The 26,447-nt window shown below is 47.5% G+C and overlaps 2 protein-coding genes across 4 annotated transcripts in view; one reads left to right on the top strand and one right to left on the bottom strand.

Annotated features, from left to right (window-relative positions):
* The window catches only part of NUP214 (nucleoporin 214), a 112,203-nt gene extending 99,698 nt beyond the window's left edge, over positions 1–12,505 (top strand). Inside the window, exons 32-36 of the mRNA XM_017849892.1 lie at positions 565–717; positions 5,931–6,102; positions 8,414–8,553; positions 10,127–10,151; positions 11,300–12,505. Of these exons, the coding sequence (XP_017705381.1) occupies positions 565–717; positions 5,931–6,102; positions 8,414–8,553; positions 10,127–10,151; positions 11,300–11,333 (524 nt within the window). The 3' untranslated portion in view covers positions 11,334–12,505. The remainder of the gene's footprint in view (positions 1–564; positions 718–5,930; positions 6,103–8,413; positions 8,554–10,126; positions 10,152–11,299) is intronic.
* A 3,229-nt stretch (positions 12,506–15,734) lies between these two features.
* The window catches only part of LOC108513950 (uncharacterized), a 19,878-nt gene continuing 9,165 nt past the window's right edge, over positions 15,735–26,447 (bottom strand). For 2 of the 3 annotated variants that reach the window (XM_017849930.1, XM_017849932.1), the window contains exon 3: positions 15,735–17,378. In XM_017849930.1, coding sequence (XP_017705419.1) covers positions 16,419–17,129 — 711 coding nt within the window. In that variant the 5' untranslated portion in view covers positions 17,130–17,378 and the 3' untranslated portion in view covers positions 15,735–16,418. Of the gene's footprint in view, positions 17,379–17,639; positions 17,969–26,447 lie in introns of those variants that run through there. The other variant, XM_017849933.1, reaches the window with a different exon arrangement.

The raw sequence follows: 26,447 nt of genomic DNA, 5'->3' as shown, positions 1-26,447 counted from the left end.
CATTCTCTGAGCAGCTCGGGCAGCCATAAGCATGCTGAACTTGACTATAAAAGCACTAAGTAAGTGCTAGAAGCCCTTAGGCCTGGTTTGGATTTGTTCTAACTTTAATTTCCCTAGTTTGACAAAATTTGAAGTTGGTCTTGGTGTGAAGAAACCAATCAAAGCAAACCCTTTCTTCAGAAGAAAGCAGCCTGTGGGGTTGAGCCGTGGCCTCCATTGCTGGGCAGTCCTAACACCTGCGGGAGCACGCCGTGAGCTTCTGCAAAGGAGCCTCTTCAGTGGGGTCTCTCACTGCTCCTTTATTTTGTGCCTGTAGAATCATGCCAGGAAATCCTGAGCCTGGGTGCCAGAATGATTAAAAACTTCCCAGCAAGGTGCTTGAAAATCAGAGAAAGTGCCTGTCGCTCTGTCGCTCCATCGCTCCGCTCCCTTGGGTTCTAGGCAGCTTGTCACTCCCATCTTCCCAAACACCCAACTGATGTTTTTTTCTTTGTTCTGAGAAGCAGGTAAAGACATTTCTCTCCCTCTGACCTCCCTCACGTCTTCATCTCTTCGTCTCTTCAGATACCTCTAACCTATTTGGAAACAGTGGGGCCAAGACATTTGGTGGATTTGCCAGCTCGTCGTTTGGAGAGCAGAAACCCACTGGCACTTTCAGCTCTGGAGGAGGAAGTGTGGCATCCCAAGGCTTTGGGTTTTCCTCTCCAAACAAAACAGGTATTCCTATGTCTATTTGTTATGGTTATCTTTATATGCATATTTGTTTATGCGTAGATATCTGGAAGGAGACATCTCTAGGGTGGTTATCTCAAGAGAATAGGATTGGAGTAAAGAAGTTAACTGTTTCCTCCACTTCGTATTTACTGAGTATCTGCTACATTCCTAACATCATTCCAGGTCTTCCAAAACATGTTTAAAAGCAAAGAACGCAAGTAATGCAACCTTTTTTTTGTGTGTGTGTGTGAGATGGGGTCTAAATCTGTCGCCAGGCTGGAGTGCAATGGTGCAGTCTCGGCTAACAGCAACCTCCGACTCCCTGGTTCAAGCAATTCTTCTGCCTCAGCCTCCCTAGTAGCTGGGATTACAGGCATGTGCCACCATACCCAGCTAATTTTTGTATTTTTAGTAGAGACAAGGTTTCACCATGTTGGCCAGGCTGGTCTCCATCTCTTGACCTCGTGATCTGCCCACCTCGGCCTCCCAAAGTGCTGGGATTACAGGGTGAGCCACCGTGCCCAGCCGTAATGCAACTCTTTAGAGAACACAGAGTCTTCTTGGGAAGAAAACATTGTAAATATTTTAAAGCTGCAGAATAACCAAAGTAAAGGAACACATAAGGAAATGATAATTAAAGTATCAACAGGAAAGCGTCCTGAGTCATGGATTTGTTGGGGTGCCCATTATTTGTAAGGGTCAAAGCAGATTATCTGTTTAATTTCTCATCTGTATATTACTTTCCCCTCTTTCACAAAGTCAGTTTTTTTTTTTTTTTTTTTTTATATTTTATTTTTTTGAGATGAGTCTGCTCTGTACGCCACGGGCTGGAGTGCAGTGGGGCACGATCTCGGCTCACTGCAACCTCTGCCTCCCAGCTTCATGCCATTCTCCTCCCTCAGCCTCCCAAGTAGCTGGGACTACAGGCGCCCGCCACCACGCCCGGCTAATTTTTTGTATTTTTAATAGAGATGGCGTTTCACCATGTTAGCCAGGATGGTCCCGATCTCCTGACCTCGTGATCCCCCCACCTTGGCCTCCCAAAGTGCTGGGATTACAGGTGTGAGCCACCACTCCTGGCCCCCAGATCCCTTTATTTTTAATTGAAGTATATATGTATCCACAATCCACATAGCATAAGTACATAGCTGAATTAATTTTCATAGTTGACACCCATGTAAACAAGGAAAAGGAACATTATTTGCACTACTTTTTATCCCAGCATTACTATTAAAGTATACATTTATATAAACTATATGCCTTTTTATAATCATGTATGATGTATTTATAACTAAAAATTTTTAAAGAACAATATATGTTTAGATCTGAAAACATGTACTTCATTTCTGTCATCTACCTCTCCATTCTGTTTCTGTCTCTGAGATCTGCGGAGAGTCTGCACTCCTGTCCTTGTTGATGGAAAGTTGTGTGAAAAGAATTTTTTTTAAGACGGGGGGTCCAGGGTAGGCTGTTTGAGCAAGCAGCTTTTGAAAGCAAACTCCCCGTGGGTAAGTGGGCAGGACACTTGGCCCTCGTATGTATAGGATGCTCTGAAATATGCTAATTCCAGAGGAAGGATCCAACCTCAGGACTAGATGCATCGGTGGCTCTGACTTGGGAGTAAGGCTGCCCCAAATTAATACATGGAGTCTCATGTGTAAAGCCTAAAGTGCTGTAGTTTCCAAATCCACTGTGCACCTTACCTCAGACTGTGACTCAGGTAGCTTAGTCCTTGGTTGCTAGTTGTTAATACTGCTCCTAGAAATTAAAACAGAATATTCTGAAATGGGCTTCGCAGCTTTCTTTTTGCCACACACACAGTGCATTATTTAAAAATGAAAGGGCCACAAGGCTTTTATCCCAGTTAGAAAGGCACATCGTGAACATTTCAACTGGGGAATATTAGTTCATCGATCATCAAGACTTTTTATGTTTTTAGGAGACTGATAATGTTTTCTTTGACTCTTATGGTTTTCCTATATATGGTTCTTTATCCTGGGATTATGTCCCCATTGATTTGGAAATCTGACCTTTGAAATTGCACCTGTAATCCCAGCAGTTTGGGAGGCTGAGGTGAGAGGATCACTTGAGCCCAGAAGTTCAAGACCAACCTGGGCAGCATAGTGAGACCCTTATCTCTAAAAGAAAAAAGGAAAATCACACCTAATTCAGACACTGGGTACAGTGGCTCACACCTGTAATCCCAGCACTTTGGGAGGCCAAGGAAGACAGATCACTTGAGTCCAGGAGTTTGAAACCAGCCTGGGTAACATGGCAAAAACCCATCTCTACAAAAAAAAAAAAAAAGGCAAAAATAAGCCAGACACAGTGGTGCATGCCTGTAGTCCCAGCTCCTCAGGAGACTGAGGTGGGAGGATCAGTTGATCCTGGGAGGCAGAGATTGTAGTGAGCCAAGGTTATGCCACTGCACTTCATCCTGGGCAACAGAGCAAGACTCTGTCTCAAAAAAAGAAAGAAAATCTGACCCTTTTATTTGTCCGGTCTTAGAGAAAATATATCCCCCAACTTTTCATAGTATGTATTTACTTGCCCCATGAAACTGTAATACTTAGATTGAGGACTCAAATAGAGAAAAATTATCTTTCAGATACATAAGATGAATGAACTAGTAACCATAAACATCAAAGTGAGGGCAGGGGAAAGACCACTCCCCCTCATGTTTCAGGGACTTCATCTCTCTGCAGCCGAACTCGTATTGGTTCTGGGAGAGCTTTTTCTGTCGAAAGAGGGGACTGGAAGTCCCGAGTAGAAGGAAGGGCTGTTGTGAATGGAGGAACTGCCTTCCTGCGCAGGCATCGGGGCAGTCACTTTTTGCTGTAAGAGAGATTTTAAGTTGATGATTTGGATGGGTCTTGGAAAAATTCCAAAAGTGTCTATCCTCCCTTCTGTAAAATTGCATTAGAAAATAATCCTGCTGGAGGTCATCCAGGGAGAGGACAGGAGGAAGGTGGGATGCACTGAAGATGGCCTTGCTGCCCTGCCCACCATGGCCAGTGGTCTACACCCTGCTCTCTCGCTCAAGTGTTAGATTTGGAGGGAGGCAGGCAGGGGATGAACGATGGGAAGATGACAGGTGGGCGTTTGAGTCGCACAGACCTTGTTCCAGTCCCAGCTCTAGCACCCACCAGCTGGCTGAAGTTTGGACAAGTGGCATATTCTCTAAGTCTCAGTTTCCTCCCCTGTGATGTAAGGATCCCAGGTTTATTGGGAGGATTTAAGAGAACTGCTGTGAAGCACCTGGCATAGAGTGGGCCCTCAATAAATCAGAAAGTTTATCATCATTGATTATTAGAAAATTTATATTTCTTCTGGAGAAGAAATTTATGAAAATACGGCGACTGATAAAATCGAACCCCTCCTGCCATCAGGAGGGAGTTGCCTGTTTAAGCCAGAGTGACTGTTTTCTTCCTGTGTAATTTGGCTGTGACCCAGGTGTGTTGTTTGGGGGCTTTTGCTCTCTGTGTATATTTAATCGCCACCCCTCCCCTGTCCAGTGTATTTTCTGTGTCATCATGACTTCCTATTTTTCACTCACCTTCCACCAAGAAGTCTAAGCAATATTGAATACAAGGCACCAGATAAAGCCCTGCATGTCTAGGAAGAAAGTGTAACTAGATCTGTGATCAGTCTTAAATAATTCAACTGTAAGGGTTTTTTAGCACTTTTTTTTTTCCAGTCTGTTATATTTATAACCCAACAGTCTCTATTATCATGGCTTGGAATTTCACTCAAGGTTTTAAAATGCGGAATGTTAACCCAAACATAAGCCTTAGCAAAAAAGTATCTTCTCAGTTGTGCCGCCTACCACTATTAATGGCAAAAAGGCACATGAGTGTATCACAAAATAACCGTTAACTGAGAAATTCAGCTGACAACTTTTCATACCCAGGATTTGATCTTTCCTGATTCAGACAGCAGAATCTTGTGTTGTGATTACATAAACAATAAGAAGTCTAGATTTCATCCCTCTAACAATAGATTCACTTTCTGAAAGGGGAGAAAAGGCTTGTCGCTAAGCCACCATTACTCTCGCCAGCACGCAGTTCATAGGCCAACACTCACTTTAAGAAGTACTACCCTTTAGAGAGTGCTCCCAGTTAGAGCACATTTCTTATGCCATTCTATTCCGTTCATTCCAGAAGACACTCACTGAGTGTCTGTTCTAATACTTTCGAATGATTTCAGCAGTGTCTTGGAAGTTTGGGAACCGGCATCAGGAATAGCTCAGGGGAGGATGTTTTGTCTTCCCGCCGGACAGGCATCACCAGCAATCAGAGTAGGGTGCCCCATGTGTGACCTCACCCTTGTCTGTGTGGCCACCTGTGTGGTGCTGCCCTCTGGCAGCCTGAGCTCCCTGGGCAGCAGTGTTGGCAACTTGCAGAAGGCATCTGAACTCTAGGGCTGTCCTCACTGTTGACTTACTATTTTATTAGATTTATACAGCAGCCTACCTCCAAAGAAGAAATTTGGTGTGTTTTTTCATTGAGAAGTAATTCCAAACTGCAGGAAAAAAGCATTAAAAAAAAAAAAAAAAAAAAAAAAAAAACCTTCTCCACTGAGCGAGAGAAAGGGAGACTCCGACGAGAGACGTAGGAGCCATCAGGCTGTAAATAAATAAAAAGCACCTGGCTGGGCGCCATGTGCACGTCTGTCTCTGCTATGACCCAATTCAGGAATTCTCCCTGAGAGGGGATTTTGAGCCTCTGATTTTATAATTTGGGTTTCTGTGAAGCTAGATGTCTTGCATGCGTACTGATAAGTAATATAGTTTGTCATCTTTTTGACAGCTGGGTAGGGATTGGAGTTTTCGAGAGTGGTTTTTCACTCCAAACAGCTCAGAGGACCTGCGAGGGTGGGAGGTGCACCGAGTGGGCTCTCGGAGGTCTGCTCACACGGCTTCACACTGACTTCACAGGGTTTGCAGGAGCTCTCCTGAGTGAACCCCAGAGCCCTCTGATAGAAATGGAGGGGGGTGGTTTGCTTTGAGGGCTTTTGTTTTGTTGTTTTCATTACTATTTTCTTGATAGAAGGGCAGGGGGGTGTTGCTCTTTAGTTCTTGCATTTGAATTGCTGACATCCTCTTTTCCCTTTTTTTCTAACTATTTTGATTTGGTTTCTCATTGCTCAATGTCTTCTCTTCCTGTCTCCTCCTTTCTTTCTCCCTATTTCTGTTTGTTTGCCTCTGTTTTGCTCAGGTGGCTTCGGTGCTGCTCCAGTGTTTGGCAGCCCTCCTACTTTTGGGGGATCCCCTGGGTTTGGAGGGGTGCCAGCATTCGGTTCAGCCCCAGCCTTTACAAGCCCTCTGGGCTCGACGGGAGGCAAAGTGTTCGGAGAGGGTACTGCGGCTGCCAGCGCAGGAGGATTCGGGTAAGCCCCCTGGGGAGGGCCATTGGGAACCCACATGCCAGCCAAAAAGCACTAGGGGCCTATACTCGTGCTCTGAAAAGAAATTTGACCATGAGCTGAAGGCCCCTCCCTTGAAATTGGTGAACAACTCCCTCAAGGATTCCTGTTCCTCTCCAGGGTAAGACTCATTTCTTTTAAGCCAGGCTTTGTTGAATTCATGGGTGGACCTCAGCTGTGTTGCTGTTCCCTGGTATGAGAAATGCTGGTCATCAGAGCCCCTGTTCTCCTGCTGGGGCTAAAGGAAGGCACCAGCCCTGCCTTAACTACTGCTTTGTAGCCAAGAGGGACCCCCTTGTGGAGCTTCTGTTAGGAAGTCCTCAATGAATGGTTTCCACCAGATTCTTTCATCTTGGGATTATTCTGTGTTAGACCCATTGTCCTTGAACAAACAACTCCCTGTGTCCCCTGCTCCCCTGCAGCCCCCACAGTGAGTGTTCAGTTCCACAGGTGCCCCCATGGGAAGATCCTGGATGATCAGTGATTTCGAAGCTGCTCCCATTGCCTCGTGTGCATCTGCACTGGAAAAGGCCATGTTAGGGAGTTGCATTTAAGGGCAGAATTTCAGTCTGGTTGCCAAAACCCCAAGGGAAAAAAATCTTCACCACACCACAACATCCTAATTTAAAAATTATACATGGGGTGACTACCAAGTCTGTCGTTCAAAGGAGGTGTTGATGCCTGAAAGTTCTAAAATGCCTCTCACCACGGTACTGGGCTCAACATGAGCTGAAGACTTGGGGGAGGGGAGATGATTTTGTCTAGGGGAGTTGTAGAGATACTTGGGATCTGAGTCTTGGCAAGCTAACAGCATCTTTATCTTGAAAATAAACTATAGTATGTTCTTACTCACACCCTTTCCCTCCATGCAAGATGCTGGAGCGCAGCAGCAAGAGTGAGCGTTGGCCTGCTGCTTCTCCTGTTTCACAGGGAGACTAATGCCTTAGGTTTGCCCTCAGGAAACCCCAAGAATTAAAGTTAAGGAAAGCTTGGAAAGGACAGTTAGAGACCCACTTAGGCTGGTATTCTCAGAGGTCTTAATGGACGCTGTTCTCTGCAGTGATGACCTAGCACATAGTACCACAGAGTTGGTGGAAGGTTTGGGTTGACTGGGTATCTTGAGAATTGATTTATTTATTTGAAACCAGCTGTTTTCTTTACTAGTAGAAAAGTATCATATTCTGCTTTGGGGCAGCTCTCACACAAATCCTGATTGGCTGGTTAGTCAGTCCTAAAAAGGGTTAATACCAGGTCAGTTATTAAATCTCCATAAAAGCCCATTACCTTCTTCCAGGTCCCTGGCCATGAGCCTATCTCCTACCCTGAAGGGCAGGCTTCTGAGAAGGGCAGGCTGTTGCTGATGAGGCCCAAGGCAGGAGGAGGAAGGGAGCAGATGCTCCTGGGAGAAAGTCCAATGAGAGCAGATCCCTTGGCCACCTTTGTATGGAAAGAGCCTTGACCTCACCATTAAAAGTGAATAGAATGGTGGGAAGGGGGAGTTTTAGATACTTTTTCTTGCTTTGAGGTTGACTCTTGCCCCAGGTGCTGCCCCTTCTCCAAGAAACCACTGATCTATTTCCCTCACCTAGTCACCTCCAGACCCCAGAAGCTCTCGCCAGCCCAGCTGAATTCCTCTGCAAATGATTCAAGGGGCTCTGGTAGACCACACAGTGCCCCCTTCTGTGCTGAACCGTATCTGGGGGGAGGACTGAGCGAGGGTGCACAGGGGATTGTCTCCAGGTGGGGCCAGCAGGGGAAAGAAAATGGTAGCCACTTTTACATTGTTTTGGATAGTAATTATTGATTGAGGAAACAAATACAAAATCCTGAATGAAACGACTTGGAAAAAGTAAATAGAATCAAGATCCCAAGAGGAGCTGAAGATAAATAAATGGGAGCAGGCTGTGGGGGAATGGTCGGTAAGTGAGAAATGCTAAGATGATAGAATACAGCTTCAGGACTGTTGGAGGTAGAGCAGGAAATGTGTACTACATAGTTCCCAAATGCCCTGGTGTTCTGATAGGGGATGGAAACCGGAACACTGGCCAGGTTGGATTCGTACTGTAGTCCTGCCGCTTTTCTTCCCAGAGCAGAGAGAAAAGTTGGCCCTGGACGACAGCTCGTTCTCTCTAAAAGGCTGCTAGTTAGGCCCAGCCTGTCACCCTGGATCATGTGTATCATGTATATTGAGATTTACGGCAGGGGGCTGAGGCTTGCAGATGGCCGAGTGGTGAGAGGCCCCACTGACCTCGGTCTGTTTCTCACTGGAGCGCAGGTTTGGGAGCAGCAGCAACACCACATCCTTTGGCACACTCGCGAGTCAGAATGCCCCCACTTTCGGATCACTGTCCCAACAGACTTCTGGTTTTGGGACCCAGAGTAGCGGATTCTCTGGTTTTGGATCAGGCACAGGAGGTAAGCTGCCACAAGTTCTCCCTGCACAAGCACAATGGGTCCCTCTTGCCTTCTCCCCCCAAAGAAATGAGTATGTTTTACCTGACCAGTCTGTTTAGTATTTTAAAAGCTGACCAGGCACATGGCTCACGCCTGTAGTCCCAGCACTTTGGCAAGGCGGGAGGATCTCTTGAGCCCAGGAGTTTGAGACTAGCGTGGGCAACATGGCAAGACCCCATTCTCTACAAAAAATTTTAAAATTGGCCAGACATGGTGGCACACACCTGTGGTCCCAGCTGCTCAGGAGGCTGAAGCAGGAGGATCACTGGAGCCCGAGAGGTCGAGACTGCAGTGAACTGTGATTGCACCACTGCACTCCAGCCTGGGTGACAGAATGAGACCCTGTCTCAAAATAAATAAATACATAACATACTGAAAGTGGTTGAAAAAAAAATTTTTTTTTTTTGAGACGGACTCTCGCTCTGTTGCCCAGGCTGGAGTGCAGTGGCGTGATCTCGGCTCACTGTAAACTCCACCTCCCGGGTTCACGCCATTCTCCTGCCTCAGCCTTCTGAGTAGCTGGGACTACAGGCGCCCGCCACCACGCCCGGCTAATGTTTTGTATTTTTAGTAGAGACGGAGTTTCACTGGGTTGGCCAGGGTGGTCTCTATCTCCTGACCTCATGATCCACCCACCTCAACCTCCCAAAGTGCTGGGATTACAGGCGTGAGCCACCGCACCCAGCCGAATATATATATATATATATATATCGTACTGATGAAGAAATATATATATTTTTTAGGTTTTAGTTAGACTTAGAACATTGTGTCATTTCTTACCAAAGAAATTACTGTGTTTATTTCCTCTCAGGATTTGAGAGGCCCAACATAATAATGGTCTTACTAGGCCTTGGTTTAAAAATCTAAGCCAACAGACTCAAAAAAAAGAAAAGAAAGACGTAGAAACTTCACAGAACATCTCGCATTTGTGTAACACTCTGCTTCTTCAGATGGCAGAATATGTGTCTTCCATTTTGTTCTTGCAGTAAACTGACGAGGCACAGAATTTAGGTATCATTACAATCGTACCAATGAAGAAACAAACTCCAAGGAACTAAGTGATTTGCCTAGAGTCAGTTAGCAGCAGAACCAGGCCTAGAATCTTGCTTCTCTGGCCCTCAAAAAGAAGAGGAACCAAATGGATGGAAAAACAACCACAGCAAAAAAAAAAAAAAAAAAAGTTTTCTTAATGAAATGAATCTGTGTGGTCCAGCGCAGTTGAGAGAGAGGCCAAACCAGAGACCCTCTGCCTACAGCTGGGGCCGGGGAGGGAGGAAGAACCTAAAACACCAAGAAGAAAACTCATGAAAAGTAAAGGATTTCTTCTGCCTTCTGGGGGATCTGAGCAGCTCCAGAGGACAAACTCAGAATAAAGGGGCTTCTGCCTGTACCTTTCCTGCCTTCCTGTAGGTGGGGGAGGCACGGAGGGCTTCCCATGAATGAGAAGCACAGGAGGGCAGGCACTTAGCATGGGGACCACCTTCGTCTTTTGAGTGGATGCGTGCTTTAACTTCACTCTTCTTCTGCTTTTCAGGCTTCAGCTTTGGATCAAATAACTCGTAAGTATCCCCCTTTTTGAGTCTGACCTTAATTAAAAGCATTAAATAAGGTTGGAATTGTGTGGATCTTGCTGGATTTGTACATTTTCTTTTCATTTTTTCCTGTTTTTAGAGTTTGTCCTCCAAGTGTGGGGGTTCAGCAGCAGGGTTTGGGTTTTGTGGACTTGCTCTTCTCTGTAGCAATATGACAGAAGGTGCCAGGCCTCGCCTTCTTAAGAGACATGGTTCAAAGAGAAAAAGAGCAGCCTGCCAGTGAGCTGGGCCTGAGGGCAGCGCTGAGGAGATGCTGCTCCTGACTTCCCTTGGGGGTTTCTCGGAAGCCATGTGCTAACCCCTGGGCTCTGGGCCATCACCAGGTCTCATGTGTTGATCCACCCTCTTTGCTTCTGTGTAGAATTTCATGGCGTTAAAATTCAGTCTTAGCCAGGTGGGTGGTTCATGCCTGTAATCCCAGCACTTTGGCAGGCTGAGGTAGGAGGATTGCTTGAGCCCAGGAGTCAAGACCAGCCTGGGCAACATAGTGAGACCCCATCTCTACTAAAAATTTTAAAAATTAGCTGTGCATGCTGGTTCATGCCTGTGGTCCCAGCTACTCCAGAAGCTGAGGTGGGAGGATCACTTGAGCCTGGGAGGTCGAGGCTGCAGTGAGCCAAAATGGTACTGCTACACTCCAGCCTGGGTGACAGCCAGTCCCTATCTCAAAAGGAAAAAAAAAAAAAAAAAACTGGACAGGCACGGTGGCTCACACCTGTCATCCTAGCACTTTGGCAGGCCAAGGTGGGCAGATCACTTGAGGTCAGGAGTTTGAGACCAGCCTGGCCAACATGGTGAAACCCTATCTCTACTAAAAATGTATATACATATATAGATACATACACACAAATTAGCCAGGCATGGTGGTGCATGCCTGTAATCCCAGCTACTTGGGAGGCTGAGGCAGAAGAAGTGCTTGAGCCCGAGAGGTGGAGGTTGCAGTGAGCTGAGATCACGCCACTGCACTCCAGCCTGCGCAACAGAGTGAGACTCTATCAAAAAAATAATAATAAAAAATCGGAGTTCTGACCTTTGCACACAGGCAGAGCAGCAGAGCCTGTGACTGCTCTGTGACAGAGCAGCTGACTCCACCACTCTCCTGTGCTTCCTTGCAGGTCTGTGCAGGGTTTTGGTGGCTGGCGAAGCTGAGGGGGTGTCAGCAGGCCCTTCAGTCCCTGGGATCAACTGCATCCTCAGCTGCTTTACCGAGAAATGCTGGAGCAGGCTTCTCAGACCGACGCTGCCATCAGAACACATACACCCAGAAAGAAACAACAGAAACCAAAACTCACGAGACGCGTGATTACTTGTTTTATATTTCACGTTGGGTTTTCCCTGCCACTATTAAACTGTCTGTTTCTGTACAGAATGTATGTGCGTTTTTTCAGATCACAGCCAAGAAGATAGCCCCATTTCTGTGGCTCTGAGAAGCCAGCAGAGCCTCCATCAGCCAGCACTGTGTCTTCAAGGATGGCATCCAAAGTCACCAGCGTCGGGTGTTGGTAAACAGCATCAAATGTGCCATGGTCTCACTTGGACCTAGCGCCCTCCACATAGGGAAGAGGTTGAAGGCTGGTGGGTCGTCTTTTTGAGGCCGAAACTTGGTTATCTCCTCTCCATGTTCTTTTTGCCATTGTATATCAGGACCATCCAAGGACACACTCTGAGATTGAGAAGAGGCACAGGAAGCCACTCGTGCCAGCAGCAGTTGAGTTTCAGAAGCAGCCATAGCACTCTTCAGTACAATAGTAGCCAGCGTGAGGCAGGACAGTGCTGCCCCTTAGCCGGCCTTGTCTGCTCATCTCCATGTGGCTCTTGGGTGCCGTGTGTCCTACTCCAGAGAGGAGGGACCAGTTGCTTGAGAAGACAGCCTTTATATTCTGTATGTGGCAGTGACATTGGTAGCCACACCTACCCAGTGTCTGCTAACCACAGTGCAGATAGTCCTCGGGTAGACCCAGGAAGTGGGAAGACACTGCTATTGCCAGACAACACTAGCAGAACGGTAGTGGATTTGACAACAGTGTTTGCTAGCACGGCCCAGAGTTCATCACTGCAGTTCTGTTACAGTGCTTCTTTATCTTTAATGCAGTATCTTTGAGGTCTGTAACATCCTAGATAGTTGCCATCAAACAAGGACCGTCTCACATTGAAAACAGATGTAAGACTTTCTCTTTCAGACCCAGAATCTGACAGCGCTTTGGCTTGGGTCATGAGCAGGGGCGAGTTGGGAAGGGATTTTTTTTTTTTTTTTTTTGAGTTTTACATATTGGCAGGTTGTTTTTTTTTCATGTTTTAATAAAAGTTTGACATGACATTAATTCATCATGTTGCAGAGAGTGTGACCTCCTTGGTTCTGATGGCTTAAGTGGGGACAGTAGACCATGGTGAGGTCTCCACTGTGTCACCACCTGTCTGATGGTCCCCATCTTGCCTGTGCCCCAGCATCACCTGCAGAGTTCTTTGTCAAGTACACATTCCCAGCCTCCATCCTGGGGACTCTGGCTCCAGAAGACTCAGATAGAGGCTGGACACCCACCTGGCTTTGTTTTTGGTGATTTCTTAAGCTCTCAAGAAGAGGAATCTCATTGTATAGCACTGTTGGGTTTCAGAAATCCCTCCCTCAACCAGATGCCAGCAGAGCCAAGAGCTGAAATTAGATCCGTGGTGTCTCTGGATGACTGTCACCCTGCACTCTGTGCAGTTAGGAGAGGGAGGGGCTGTCTGTACGGTCCGTTATCTAGGGGCCCTGCCTCTCGCAAAGAGCTGGGGTCTCCAAAAATTTAATGTGTGCCCTTTTTGGTCCTTGTAGAATTGAAGAGCCTGACACCTTCTCCACCCTGTGTTCACAGGAGGCCCTCTCAGCCATGAAGTGGGGGGACAGTCCCCAGTGACATTCACAGCCAGTCACAAGGCATGTTTCTCCCACCTGGGCTCGTGCTAGTTTGTATACAGAGGCCATCTAGAGACAAAGGGACTCAAGCTCTGACAGGAGAGGCTCATGGCAGAGGGCTTAGCTTTAAAGGGAGAGATGTACTCGGAGGCGCTGCAGGCTCCGTTCTGCCGTTGGCTGTCATCCTGCTGACTGGCACCCAGGCCGAGCCAGTCTTCTCCTACCCTTCTGCTTCCCCCTGGACACTCCTTTTTATAAATAGAAATGGTTCGGCCTAAACCCTTGACCTCAAATTCTCTGCGTTGATCCTCTGTTGAGGTGGCATGTGACATCTCTCCATAAGGCACTATCAGCTGTGCTCAGGCAGATAACACCCCCACTCCCTGTCAGGCAGCAGCCCCGGAAGAATGTGCTACAGGCATGTGAGCTCCTCCAAGTTTCTTTTTTGGGTTCGATTACAGTGGTAGATGGCAGGGGTCAGCTCAGCCTGCATCCCCTGACACCCGAGCTGTCGGGATGTCCGGCTGGAATGCACAGTCGCTCCCGCCTGCCCAGGGAGGAGATGGCGGGGCTTGAGCCGCCTCCAAATCAGGACAGGCAAAGAGTCTGGATGATGACAACAAGGGGCCCTAAGGATGCCTACGCAGCCCTTCTGGGGCATGTGCTGCAGTGGCAGGCACAGGCAGTTTCATGTATGTTTCTGTTCTGCTTAACTCAGGAAAGGGGGAAGGCAGACTGCACTAGGTCGTGTTTTGCTTGGCTTTTCCGGACACACATATCCCACTGGTAATTGGTGCTTCAGATGGCAACACAGGGATAGAGGCCAAATTAAGCTCCTCAGGGACAGGTAGAAAGAACCCCAGCTACACAATGACACAATCCCGGCCTCTCGTTGGGGCAAAAGTGTGAGTCCTGTGGCACGGTGACGTGGCTAAGCCAGTGGTCCCCTCCACGTGGCCCTGCCTACCTGTGAGTGTCCTGGTGCCTGCTTTCAGCTTTGAGTTCTCTGTGGCAGCCTCTAGAGAGGCTTCTAGGTCAGGTCTCTGGCATTACAGAGGGAGTGGACTGTGCAGGCTGCCCTCACTCTAACCCGCACCAGCTCTGTAACCAGATCGAGGCGCATGGCCTCTATGTCTTGAGAGTTTTTCCCCTCAGCTGTAAAGTAGAATTGGAATACCTGGCTGGCAGGGTGGTGGTTCGGACTAAATGAGGTGTACCAGGCACAAACCTGCTTCCCAGTCTTGGTGATGCTGTTACGCTCACCCACAGGCTCTGGCCTGACATCCGGGTTAAATGGTCCCAAGTTGGTTCCCACTTCGACTTCATCTGGTTTGTGGGGTGGGGACATCTCCCGCCTGGCCTTCAGCCCCCTTATCAAACACAGGACCCCGCTGCTGGGGAGTGGTGCGGCTCTAGTGCAGCACGCAGGCTTTCGTTGGAGATTCTTCATCAGGGCTGGGCTAGGCCCCTTGAATCTATTTTTCCTAAAACGGTGATTTCCTAAAGCGAGTGACTCTTGTACAGGTGATCCGCGAACCCCATGGGCCTTCTGCTTTAATCTAAGGACAGTAGCCATAAATACCCACCCAGGGGGCATCTGAAACACAGAACCCAGCTCCCATGAACATGTTGATTTTGCCGTTAATCCAGGCTAAGGGATTTTATCTGAAATGGTTGATAAGAAACACAAGTGCAAATTTAAGCTGCTCTCTGGCACCTGCTCAAAAAAGAAAAACTCTGAAAGTACAAGTGGGCCAAGTCACCTCCTTGCCAGTCAAACACTTTGAGCCCTCCTCTGTGAGTCCCCCTAACAGGAGGAAAGACCTTCCTTGCCCTCATCCCGCCTGGCAGCAGCTCACCCCACTTAGCTTCTGGACTGCCACTTAGTTGTTTATTCTATTTAATTTTTTTTAGACAGAGTCTTGCTCTGTCACCAGGTTGGAGTGCAGTGGTGCAATCTGGGCTCACTGCAACCTCCGCCTCCCAGATTCAAGTGATTCTCCTGCCTCAGCCTCCCTAGTAGCTGGGACTACAGGCGCCCACCACCATGCCCGGCTAATTTTTGTATTTTTAGTAGAGACGGGGTTTTACCATGTTAGCCAGGATGGTCCTGAACTCCTGGGCTCAAGCCATCCGCCCTCCTTGGCTCCCAAAGTGCTGGGATTACAGGCGTGAGCCAGCGCACCTGGCCCCATTTATAATTTCTCTTAGAAGACCTGTCCAGTACTTCTTGATATTTGATTTTTAGCCAACAAAACTGACCCAGTTTCATGCCAGAGATGGGGCTTCTTGCCCGTACTTCCTCTGAGGAAGGCCGTGGAGCACCCTGGCTGGAAGGCAGGGACAGTGGATCTCCCATCATGGGCTGCCAGCCGGTCGAATTCCTGTGTGTGCATCCCCATTGCTCTGCCTCAACATCACTCTCTACTTTTCTCCTGGGGAAAGAAGGAGGAGCAATTGGATGGAGGGTGTATCAACCCCAAAACTTCTGCCGTTTTCAAAATGTCTGCTATGGGAAGTTAGTATTCTGGAAAAAAAAAAAGGTGAGGGCTCTGTGGCCAAATAAGTTGAGGAAGAGTGGATGGAACAAAATTTAACATCTTTTTATTATAAAAAATACCTTTTTGAGCCTTTAATATGCAAATGTGTTTTGTGAATCAGTAAGAGGAAACAGTCTGCTATTTCCCAAATACGTTTGCCTCAGAACCTTTCTCCTTGGAGCCGGGGTCGTTGGCACTCAGGCTGGGAACCGCTGCCTCGTGGATGTTGCTGGACGGAAGCACAGCTCACTTACTGCTGGTTGTGTTTCTAACACACATTCCTTTTTTAAAATTGCTTTGTAATAGTAACAATTCACTGGATGTTTACAGCATGCCAGGCACTGACTATGCTAAGCACTTCACTGACATTTTCACATTTCACCCTGTGAGCCACATACTATAACCCACAGCTTTCAGAGGAGAAAATGAGGCTGAGCCAGGAAGCAGTTTGCCCAAGTCTCACAAGAGAATGAGGGGCGGAACCGGCACGGGGGCCCAGGCAGTGCCTCCCTCCCACTCCTGCCAGGCCCTGGCTGGCTACCATTGGATCTCCTGATTCTTCTCCAAGATACCTGTTCATTTCCAAAGAAATCCTGCCTGCTGGTGCCAGCAACATTGCTGAACCCCTTACCGACCAACAGACCACCCTGTGAAAACAAGCTGGCCTTGACATCAGTCACAGCAGATACTCTGACACGATGAAGTTACCTGTCCCCTCTGCTTCCTCTCGCCTGTTTGTATCTGTGATCATGATCTGTCTAAAACGGCAGCCCAGGGGGGCTGGACAGAGGCCGGGCCTGTCTAGCTTATGTTGGTGTGAACCACGCACAGATGGGGGTTTGCGGGTCCTGATGAGGACGCCAGGGTGGGAGCAGCTGGCTCCACACCCTTCAGCTGTGTCATCTGCCCTTCCTCTGCTGTCTCCTCCAGGGTCTGGCTTTGAGGCTTGCCAGAGTCCCACCAGAGGTCAGGCCACAGGCCCACTGAGGTGGCAGTTGCTGCACTGTTATAAATAGAAGCCCATCCATACCGCAGCCCCTGCCGGCCGGAGATTCTCTGCATTGTTTTTGGGCCTAGATTGCCAGCTGCAGAGGCCACAGGCAGGGGTGGGGGGAGCAAGTGGGCTGTGGATGGAAGGCGGGAGCCCCAGCACATGAGACAAGAGCCGAGCCCGGCCCTGGCTGGAGGTGACCTCACCTTGCTGGTATCTTGGCCCATGAGGGTGCAGAAGCAGCTTTGCTTTGTGGCCCATCGGATGTTGGCTTTCTCCACCTCGCCTAGTGCCTTTCCATCTGGAAGGCTAGAAGGGGACTTGGCTGCCATGCAGCCCTCACAGTGCCTGCAGGCCCTCCTGTCTGGCCCTTCTCCCATCTCCTGCCCCCTCCACGTCTCATCTCCCCGCGGTTCTCCAGGCCCCTCTGCACTTCTCTGCTCCTTAAATGGCCCATTCTCCTCCTCGCCACGGGACCGCTCCATCCTCTGTCCCTTCCTGCTCATCCTGCAGGTCTCCATTTAAGCGCCACCTCCCTCCTGCAGAGCCTTCCTGGTGGGCTGACCCACTCACAGGCACCGGCTGCCTTTGTGTGCTCCTGCACTGCTGCGCTGCTGTTTTGAGGCCTCCATCGCAATTGTAATTGCTCGTGTAGTCCGTGGTTTCATTCATTTATCTAGTCCGTCCCAGCAACGGGCAGCTCCGTGAGGGCAGTGCCAGGACAGAGCAAGAGTCAGGAACTGTTGATAAATGACTCACAGCACGACTTCCTAGAAAGAAGCCAAGACTTGTTCAAAAGCCAGAACCCCGCAGGAGATGACAAGGGGTAGCGAGTATTCAGACAGCTCAAGGGCACAGGGCCAGCTAATGGCACCAGAGCTGCACAGCAAGACCAGGGCTCCCCCACCCTGCCCAGGGGTCCTCTGGGTCTCATCCCAGGAATGCACTAGAGCAGGGCAGCCAGGTGAGTGGTGAAGAGTGCAGACTGGGTGCAGGAGGCCCTGGGGAGGAGGCCATCCTCTGAGACTCACCAGCTGGAGCAAGTCATCCCATCTGCCCCCAGTGAAAATGGGACAGGTGCCGTGTGCCTCATAGGGCAGGGCTTGCACGGGGCTCAGGGCAGAGCCTGGCACAGTCACTGCAGTGCTCACGGTGGCTTCCCTGTCTTTACAGGGAGAGACACAGGCCCCAGCAGACAGACACCAGTGCTCCACGAAGTCTTCCCTGATCCCACAGCTGACCGGCAGCACTCACTTCAGGAATGGGGCTCAGGGACCTGCAAAGGTCCAGCCTGGGTGACAGAGTGAGACTGCCAAAAAAAAAGTATCAAGACAGTAGACATCAGACAAGGACAGTGATCCCCAAGATTCAAGAAACTAATGAACGAGCCATATAATTGCCCCAGTTACCGCCTGGAGAAAGTGTCCAGATCACAGTGCATGGAAGGAGAGCCCACGAGGAGCCCGGCAGTCTCCCGGAGTTTACAAAGCAGATGACTGGGGGGGAGAGGGCCTCACACAGAGAGAACTCTGGACCCTTGCAGAGGGTCATCTCGAGTATTCAACTGAGTACTGCTCAGTTTGATACATGTGAGGAAATCCTGAGTCTGGAGAAGGAAAATAACATGAAAGGATTAGAGGCAAACTCTTCAGAACTCTAGGGCGAAGAATAGTGCCTCTTCCTGCCGGCCGAAGTGGAAAGCCTCATAAATCACTTCGCACTGGATACAGTGCTCAGAAATGTTTTGCCTTGGTGCTGGGAGCATATGAGTCCCACCCAGAATGCCGCTTGGATCTCACAATGCTTAAAAGCAAGACCCAAACAAATCAAACGATTTCCAAGTAAGAGCCCAGAACAAAGCCCGAGGAGCGCATAGGAATACAAAAGCACCCTGTAATGGGCGGCTGTCAAAGGTAGCAGAAGGGCGGGCCCTGGTGCGCAGTGGCTGAGGCCGTTGCCTGGGCTGCCTGGCCATCACAGCCAAACAGGTACCGCTGGACCAAGAGGTGGTGGCCCTGGGTGGCAAGGGCATCAATGTTTCTAGCAGTTTCTACAGAAACAAGTGAAAGTGCCTATCCTTCCCCTGCAAGTGGATGAATGCCAACCTTTCTGGCAGCCCCTACCACTTCCAGGCCCCCAGCCACGTCTTTAGGCAGACAGTGTGGGGCGTGCTATCCTTAAGACTAAGCGAGGCCTGCGGGGCATGGTGGCTCATGCCTGTAATCCCAGAATTTTTTCTTTTTTTTTTTGAGACGGAGTCTTGCTCTGTCGCCCGGGCTGGAGTGCAGTGGCTGGATCTCAGCTCACTGCAAGCTCCGCCTCCCGGGTTTACGCCATTCTCCTGCCTCAGCCTCAGGAGTAGCTGGGACTACAGGCGCGCCACCTCGCCCAGCTAGTTTTTTTTTTTTTGTATTTTTAGTAGAGACGGGGTTTCACCGTATTAGCCAGGATGGTCTCGATCTCCTGACCTCGTGATCCGCCCGTCTCGGCCTCCCAAAGTGCTGGGATTACAGGCTTGAGCCACTGCGCCCGGCCAATCCCAGAACTTTTAAGCTGAGGTGGGTGAATCACCTGAGGGTCAGGTGTTTAAGACCAGCCTTAGCCAAGATGGTGAAACCTCATCTCTACTAAAAATACAAAAATTAGCCAGGCGTGGTAGTGGGCGCCTGTAATCCCAGCTACTCAGGAGGCTGAGGCAGGAGAATTGCTTAAACCCGGGAGGAGGAGGTTGCAGTGAGCCAAGATCTCACCACTCCACTCCAGCCTGAGCGACAGAGCAAGATGCTGTCTCAAAAAAAAAAAAGACTGGCCAGGCACAGTGGCTCACACCTGTAATCCCAGCACTTTGGGAGGCCAAGGCAGGCAGATTATAAGATCAGGAGTTCGAGACCAGCCTGGCCAACATGGTGAAACCCTGTCTCTACTAAAATACAAAATTAGCCGGGCGTGGTGGCAGGTGCCTGTAATCCCAGATACTCGGGAGGCTGAGGCAGGAGAATCACTTGAATCCGGGAGGCAGAGGTTGCAGTGTGCCGAGATCATGCCACTGCACTCCAGCCTGGGCAACAAGAGCTAAACTCCATCTCAAAAAAAAATTTTTAATTTAAATTTAAAAAGACTTAAGTGCGGCCAGGCTGCCCTAGACCACCTCCACGTGTCTGATGGGATCTCACCACCCTATGACAAGAAAAAGCGGGGCTGGGCGCGGTGGCTCATGCCTGTAATCCCAGTACTTTGGGAGGCTGAGGTGGGTGGATCACAAGATTGGGAGATTGAGACCATCCTGGCTAACACGATGAAACCCCGTCTCTACCAAAAATACAAAAAGAAATTAGCCGGGCGTGGTGGCGGGCGCCTGTAGTCCCAGCTACTGGGAGGCTGAGGCAGGAGAATGACGTGAACCCAGGAGGTGGAGCTGGCAGTGAGCTGAGATCCAGCCACTGCACTCCAGCCTGGGGGACAAAGCGGGACTCCGTCTCAAAAAAAAAAAAAAAAGAAAGAAAAAAAGCGGAGGGTGGTTCCCGCTGCCGTTAAGGCTGTGTTTCAAGCCTCTAAGAAGGTCTGTGCACCTGGGGCGACTGGCTCACAAGGTTGCCTGGAAGTAGCAGGTGGTGACAGCCACCCTGGAGAAGAGGAAGAAGGTCAAAATCCACTACCAGAAGAAGAAACAGCTCATGAGCCTATAGAAACAGACTAAGGGCAGGCACGGTGGCTCATGCCTGTAATCCCAGCACTTTGGGAGATTGAGATGGGCGGATCACTTAAGGTCAGGAGTTTAAGACCAGTCTGACCAACATGGTGAAACCCTACCTCTACTAAAAATACAAAAATTACCTAGATGTTGTAGCAAGCACCTGTAGTCCCAGCTACTAGGGAGGCTAAGGCAGGAGAATCACTTAAACCCAGAAGGTGTGAGGTTGCAGTGAGCCAAGATCATACCACTGCACTCCAGCCTGGGCCACAGAATGAGGCTGTGTCTAAAAAAAACAAAAACAAAACAAAAAAGTCCTGCTTGGGCGGGGCACAATAGCTCACCCCTGTAATCCTCGCACTTTGGGAGGCTGAGGCAGGAGGATCATTTGAGTCCAGGAGTTCAAGACCAGCCTGGGCAACATAGGGAAACCCTGTCACTACAAAAAAAGAAAAGAAAAGAAAAAAATTAGCTGGGCATGGTGGCATGTGCCTGTAGTCCCAGCTACTCAGGAGACTGAGGTAGGAGGATCGCTTGAGCCCAGGAGGTTGAGGCTACAGTGAGCTCTGATGGCACCACTGTACTCCAGCCTGGACACCAGATGGAAACCTTGTCTCAAAAAATAATAATAAAAAATATAAACTTCCCACTTAGTCATATACTATATCTGCAGCTGTTAGAATGTGAGAAAGTGGCCAGGTGCAGTGGCTCACGCCTGTAATCCCAGCGCTTTGGAAGGCCAAGGCGGGCAGATCACTTGAGGTCAGGAGTTCAAGACCAGCCTGGCTAACATGGTGAAACTCCGTTTCTACTAAAAATACAAATAATTAGCTGGGCGTGCAAAGAAGCAAAGAAATATAATCTATAATGGGAAAACTCAAACAAATGAGATGGGCCCAGAAATGATGCAGATTAAAAAACTAGCAGTCAGAAACGTGAAAACCATGATCACAACTGTACTCTGTATTTCCAAGAAGCTAGAGGAAAGATTAAACATGTTGAATAGAAGCATAGAAGAGATACAAAAGATCCCAACTGAACTTGTAGAGATGAAAATGATGGTATCTGAGAAACACCTGGGAGGGATTAATAGGCTAATATGCATGACAGAGGAAAAGATGAGTGAACCTGACTTGAAGGCATAGTGATAGAAACTCCCCAAAATGAACCACCACGGAGAGAAGACTGAACAAATTTGGAACAGAACATCAGTAAATGGTGGGACAACTTTGAGTGGCCTAATATATGTGTAATTGGAGTCCCTGAAAAAAAGATGGAGAGAAAAATGCAAAAAGATCAGAAATGGTAACTACATGAGTAAATGTAAAGATTGGGGTATAGGGGCTTTTCTAAATCTCTTTAAAAGATAACTGTTTAAAGCAAAAATAATAACAACGTACTGTGGGTTTATGATATATGTCGGAAAATGTAGTATGACGACAGCTGGGCGTGGTGGCTCACGCCTGTAATCCCAGCACTTTGGGAGGCCAAGGAGGGTGGATCATCTGAGATTGGGAGTTTGAGACCAGCCTGGCCAACATGGTGAAACCTCATCTCTACTAAAACTACAAAAATTAGCCAGGCATGGTGACAGGTGCCTGTATCTAGCTACTCTCAGGAGGCTGAGGAGGTTGCAGTGAGCCAAGATTGCCCCATTGCACTCCAGACTGGGTGACAGAGTGAAACTCCGTCCCCTCCCCCCCGAAAAAAGGATATAAAAAACCCTAAAGCAAGCACTAAAATAACACAACAAAGAGTTATAGCTAATAAGCCAACAAAAGGTACATAATAAAATCACAAAAACTCATCCAAATGAAAGCAGAAAATGAGGGGGAAAAAAAGGAAGAAAGAGCAGATAGGAGAAAGAGAAAACAGTGAGATGATTGATTTAAAGTCAACCATATCAATAATCACATAAAATAGAAATGGTCCAAAAAAGCAAGACTCGGCTATATGCTGCCTACAAGAAACTAATTTCAAGTATGACACAAATAGATTAAAAAGAAAACAATGGGGAAAGAGTTATGCTAATGCCAACTATTTTTGAAAGCTGGAGTAGCTGTATTTATATCAGATAAAGTAGATTTCAGAGCAAAGAACATTGTCAGGGATAAACACGGTCATTTCATCATGTATCAATTCAGGAAGAGAACAGGAGTCCTAAGTGTTTCTGTACCTAATAACAGAGTTTTAAAATACATGAAGCGAAGCCATTAGAATTACAAGGAGAAATAGATATATCCAGAGGTTTCAACAGCCCTGTCTCAATCTTTGTATTTATTTATTTATGTTTTTGAGACAGGGTCTCACTCTGTCACCCAGGCTGGAGTGCAGTCGTGCACTCTCAGCTCACCATAACGTCCGCCTCCCGGGCTCAAGCAATCCTCCCACCTCAGCCTCCCCAGTAGCTGGGACTACAGGAGCACACCACCATGCCTGGCTAATTTTTGCATTTTTTATAGAGAAGGGTGTTTGCCCAGGCTGGTCTCAAACTCCTAGACTCAAACAGCCCTCCCACCTCGGCCTCCTAAAGTGCTGGGATTACAGGCAGGAGTCACTGAACCCCACCCTGTCTCAAAAATTGACAACCCAAATAGACAGAAAACAAATCAGAATATAGAAGACTTGAACAATGCCCTCAACACACTTTGAACCTAACTAACATTTGTAGAACACTCCACCCAGCGTCAGTAGAATATGTGTTCTTTTCAAGTGCACACAAATAGGAAGGCCATATTCTAAATCATAAAACAAGTCTCAATGACTTTAAAAGGATTCAACTTACACAAAATATGTTCTCTGACCACAATGGAATTAAATCAGAAATCAGTAACAGAAAGACAACCAGAAAAATCTCCAACTATTTGGAGGCTAAATAACACATTATTTAAAAAAAGGAACTTAGAAAATATTTTAATGAAAAATGAAAACATAACATCACAATTTGAGGTGCTAAAGTAGTACTTGCAGGGAAATTCATAGCACTAAATGCCTATATTAAAATAAGAAAAAGTGCCGGGTACAGTGGCTCATGCCTATAATTCCAGCACGTTGGAAGGCCGAGGTAAGTGGATCACCTGAGGTCAGGAGTTCAAGGCCAGCCTGGCCAACATAGTGAAACCCTGTCTCCACTAAAAATACAAAAATTAGCCAGGCATGGTGGCAGGCGCCTGTAATCCCAACTACTTGGGAGGCTGAGGCAGGAGAATTGCTTGAACCCGGGAGGCAGAAGTTGCAGTGAGCCGAGAATGTGCCATTGCACACCAGCCTGGGTGACAAGAGTGAGACTCCGTCTAAAACAAAACAAAACAAAAAAAACAAAAACAAAATTAGCTGGGCATGGTGGTGCATACCTCTAGTCCCAGCTACTAGGGAGGCTGAGGCACGAGATTCACTGAACCCAGGAGGCGAACGTTGCAGCGAGCTGAGATTGCGCCACTGCACTCCAGCCTGGGTGACAGAGTGAGACTCTGTCTCAAAGATGAAAAATCAAATAATAAAATAAAGTAAAAAGCTATCTTAGGAACTACAGAAAGAAAAATAATAAATAACAAGAAAGGAAATCATAAAGCTCAGAGCAGAAATCAATGATGTAAACAAAACAAGACAAAAATAGGAAAAAAAAATAAAATCAAAAGGTGTTTCTTTGAAAAAATTAATTAAACTCTAGCCAGACTGATCAGGAAAAAAGAGATAAGATACAGATTACCAATGTCAAGGAAGGAGATGGACAATGTCACTACAGATTCTTTGGATATTAAAAAGAACATTGGCCGGGCGCGGTGGCTCAAGCCTGTAGTCCCAGCACTTTGGGAGGCCGAGACGGGCGGATCATGAGGTCAGGAGATCGAGACCATCCTGGCTAACACGGTGAAACCCTGTCTACTAAAAAATACAAAAAACTAGCCGGGCAAGGTGGCGGGCGCCTGTAGTCCCAGCTACTCGGGAGGCTGAGGCAGGAGAATGGCGTAAACCCGGGAGGCGGAGCTTGCAGTGAGCTGAGATCCGGCCACTACACTCCAGCCTGGGCGACAGAGCAATATTCCGTCTCAAAAAAAAAAAAAAAACAAAATACAAACAAACAAAAAAAGAACATCAGGGAATATGATGTATGTTTCTATTAAAATCAACTTCAATGAAATAGAAAAATGACTTGAAAACAACAATTATCCAAGTTCACTCAGCAAGAGATAACCTGTATATCCCTATACCTATTAAAGAAATTGAATTTATTGTCAAAAACTTACTCATAAGGAAAACTCTTGGCCCAGATGTCTTCTCTGGTGAATTCTACCAAACCTAGAACTCTTCCTTAAGGAAGAAATAATATTAATTATATGCAAACTCTTCCAGAAAATTCAAGAGAAGAGAATATTTCCCAATTCATTCTATGACCACTAGCATTACTGTGACACTAAAACCTAACAAAGACATATAAGAAAAGAAAGCTACAAACAAATATCCATCAAGATTAATGGGAAAATTCTTATTTTATTTTATTTAAAGAAGTTTTTTCTTCCTACAAAATGCCAAACAGAAAAAATCTTAACAAGCTTTGAGCAATCAAATCCAATACTTTATAAAATCGATAACACTTAATGACCAAGTGAGGTTTACTCCAGAAATTCAAGGTTGATTCAACATTTGAAAATCAATCCATGCAATTCACCATATTAACAGAGTAAAAAAATTTTTTAAATGATTATCTCAATAAATACAGGAAAAGCATTTGATAAAACCCAATGTCCATTCTTGATAAAAACTCTCAGCAAACTAGATATTGAAGGGAACTTCCTCCACCTTATAAAAGGCATCTAAGATAAACCTACTGTTAACATCGTACTTAATGGTGAAGATAGAGTTCCCAAGACAGGGAACAAGGCAAGAATATCCGTTCTCACCACTTCTATTCACATTGCATGTGAGGTTCTAGCCAACGCCCTTAGGCAAGGAAAAGAAAGAAAAGGCATGTAGATTAGAAAGAAGATGTAGCCGGGCGCGGTGGCTCAAGCCTGTAATCCCAGCACTTTGGGAGGCCGAGACGGGTGGATCACGAGGTCAGGAGATCGAGACCATCCTGGCTAACATGGTGAAACCCCGTCTCTACTAAAATACAAAAAACTAGCCGGTCGAGGTGGTGGGCGCCTGTAGTCCCAGCTACTTGGGAGGCTGAGGCAGGAGAATGGCGTGAACCCGGGAGGCGGAGCTTGCAGTGAGCTGAGAACCGGCCACTGCACTCCAGCCTGGGCGACAGAGCGAGACTCCGTCTCAAAAAAAAAAAAAAAAAAAAAAAAAAAAAAAGATGTAAAACAGGCTTTACATGCAGATAACATAATCATCTATTTAGAAAATCCTGTGAAATCTAGGGAAAAAGTTATTTTCGAGATAGTCCCAGTCTGTCCCCCAGGCTAGAGTGCAATGGCGTGATCTCGGCTAACTGCAACCTCCACTTCCTGGGATCAAGCAATTCTCGGGCCTCAGCCCAAGAGTGGCTGGGATTACAGGCATGCGTCACCACACCCAGCTAATTTTTGTACTTTTAATAGAGATGGGGTTTCACCATGTTGGCCAGGCTGTTCTGGAACTCCTGACCTCAAGTGATTGCGATTCGTCTGCCTCTCCCTCCCAAAGTATAGGAATTTCAGGCGTAAGCCACTAAACTCGGCCAGAAAAAGCTATTAAAACCAGTAAGTAACTTAAGAAGTCTTCACAATACAAGCTCAATAAACAGAAAACAATTGTCCTTCCAAATACTAACAATAAATAATCAGAAATTGGAATTCAAAATTCCAGTATCATTTACAATAGCAGCAAAAATATGATTTGCCTAAGTATACATCTAACAAAAGATGTGCAGCCAGGCGCGGTGGCTCACTCCTGTAATCCCAGCACTTGGGGAGGCCAAGGTGGGCGGATCACGAGGTCAGGAGATCGAGACCATCCTGGCTAACACGGTGAAACCCTGTCTCTACTAAAAATACAAAAAAAAATTGGCCAGGCGTGGTGGCGAGCACCTGTAGTCCCAGCTACTCAGGAGGCTGAGGCAGGAGAACGGCGTGAACCCAGGAGCAGAGGTTGCAGTGAGCCCAGATTGAGCCACTGCACTCCAGCCTGGGTGACAGAGCAAGACTCCGTCTCCAAAAAAAAA

This window comes from Rhinopithecus bieti, unplaced genomic scaffold (genome assembly GCF_001698545.2).
Source record: "Rhinopithecus bieti isolate Rb0 unplaced genomic scaffold, ASM169854v2 scaffold_31823, whole genome shotgun sequence".
NCBI classification, from domain to species: Eukaryota; Metazoa; Chordata; class Mammalia; order Primates; family Cercopithecidae; genus Rhinopithecus; species Rhinopithecus bieti.
The sequence above is the reverse complement of the archived record's forward strand: the minus strand, read 5'-3'. Positions and strand labels throughout refer to the sequence as shown.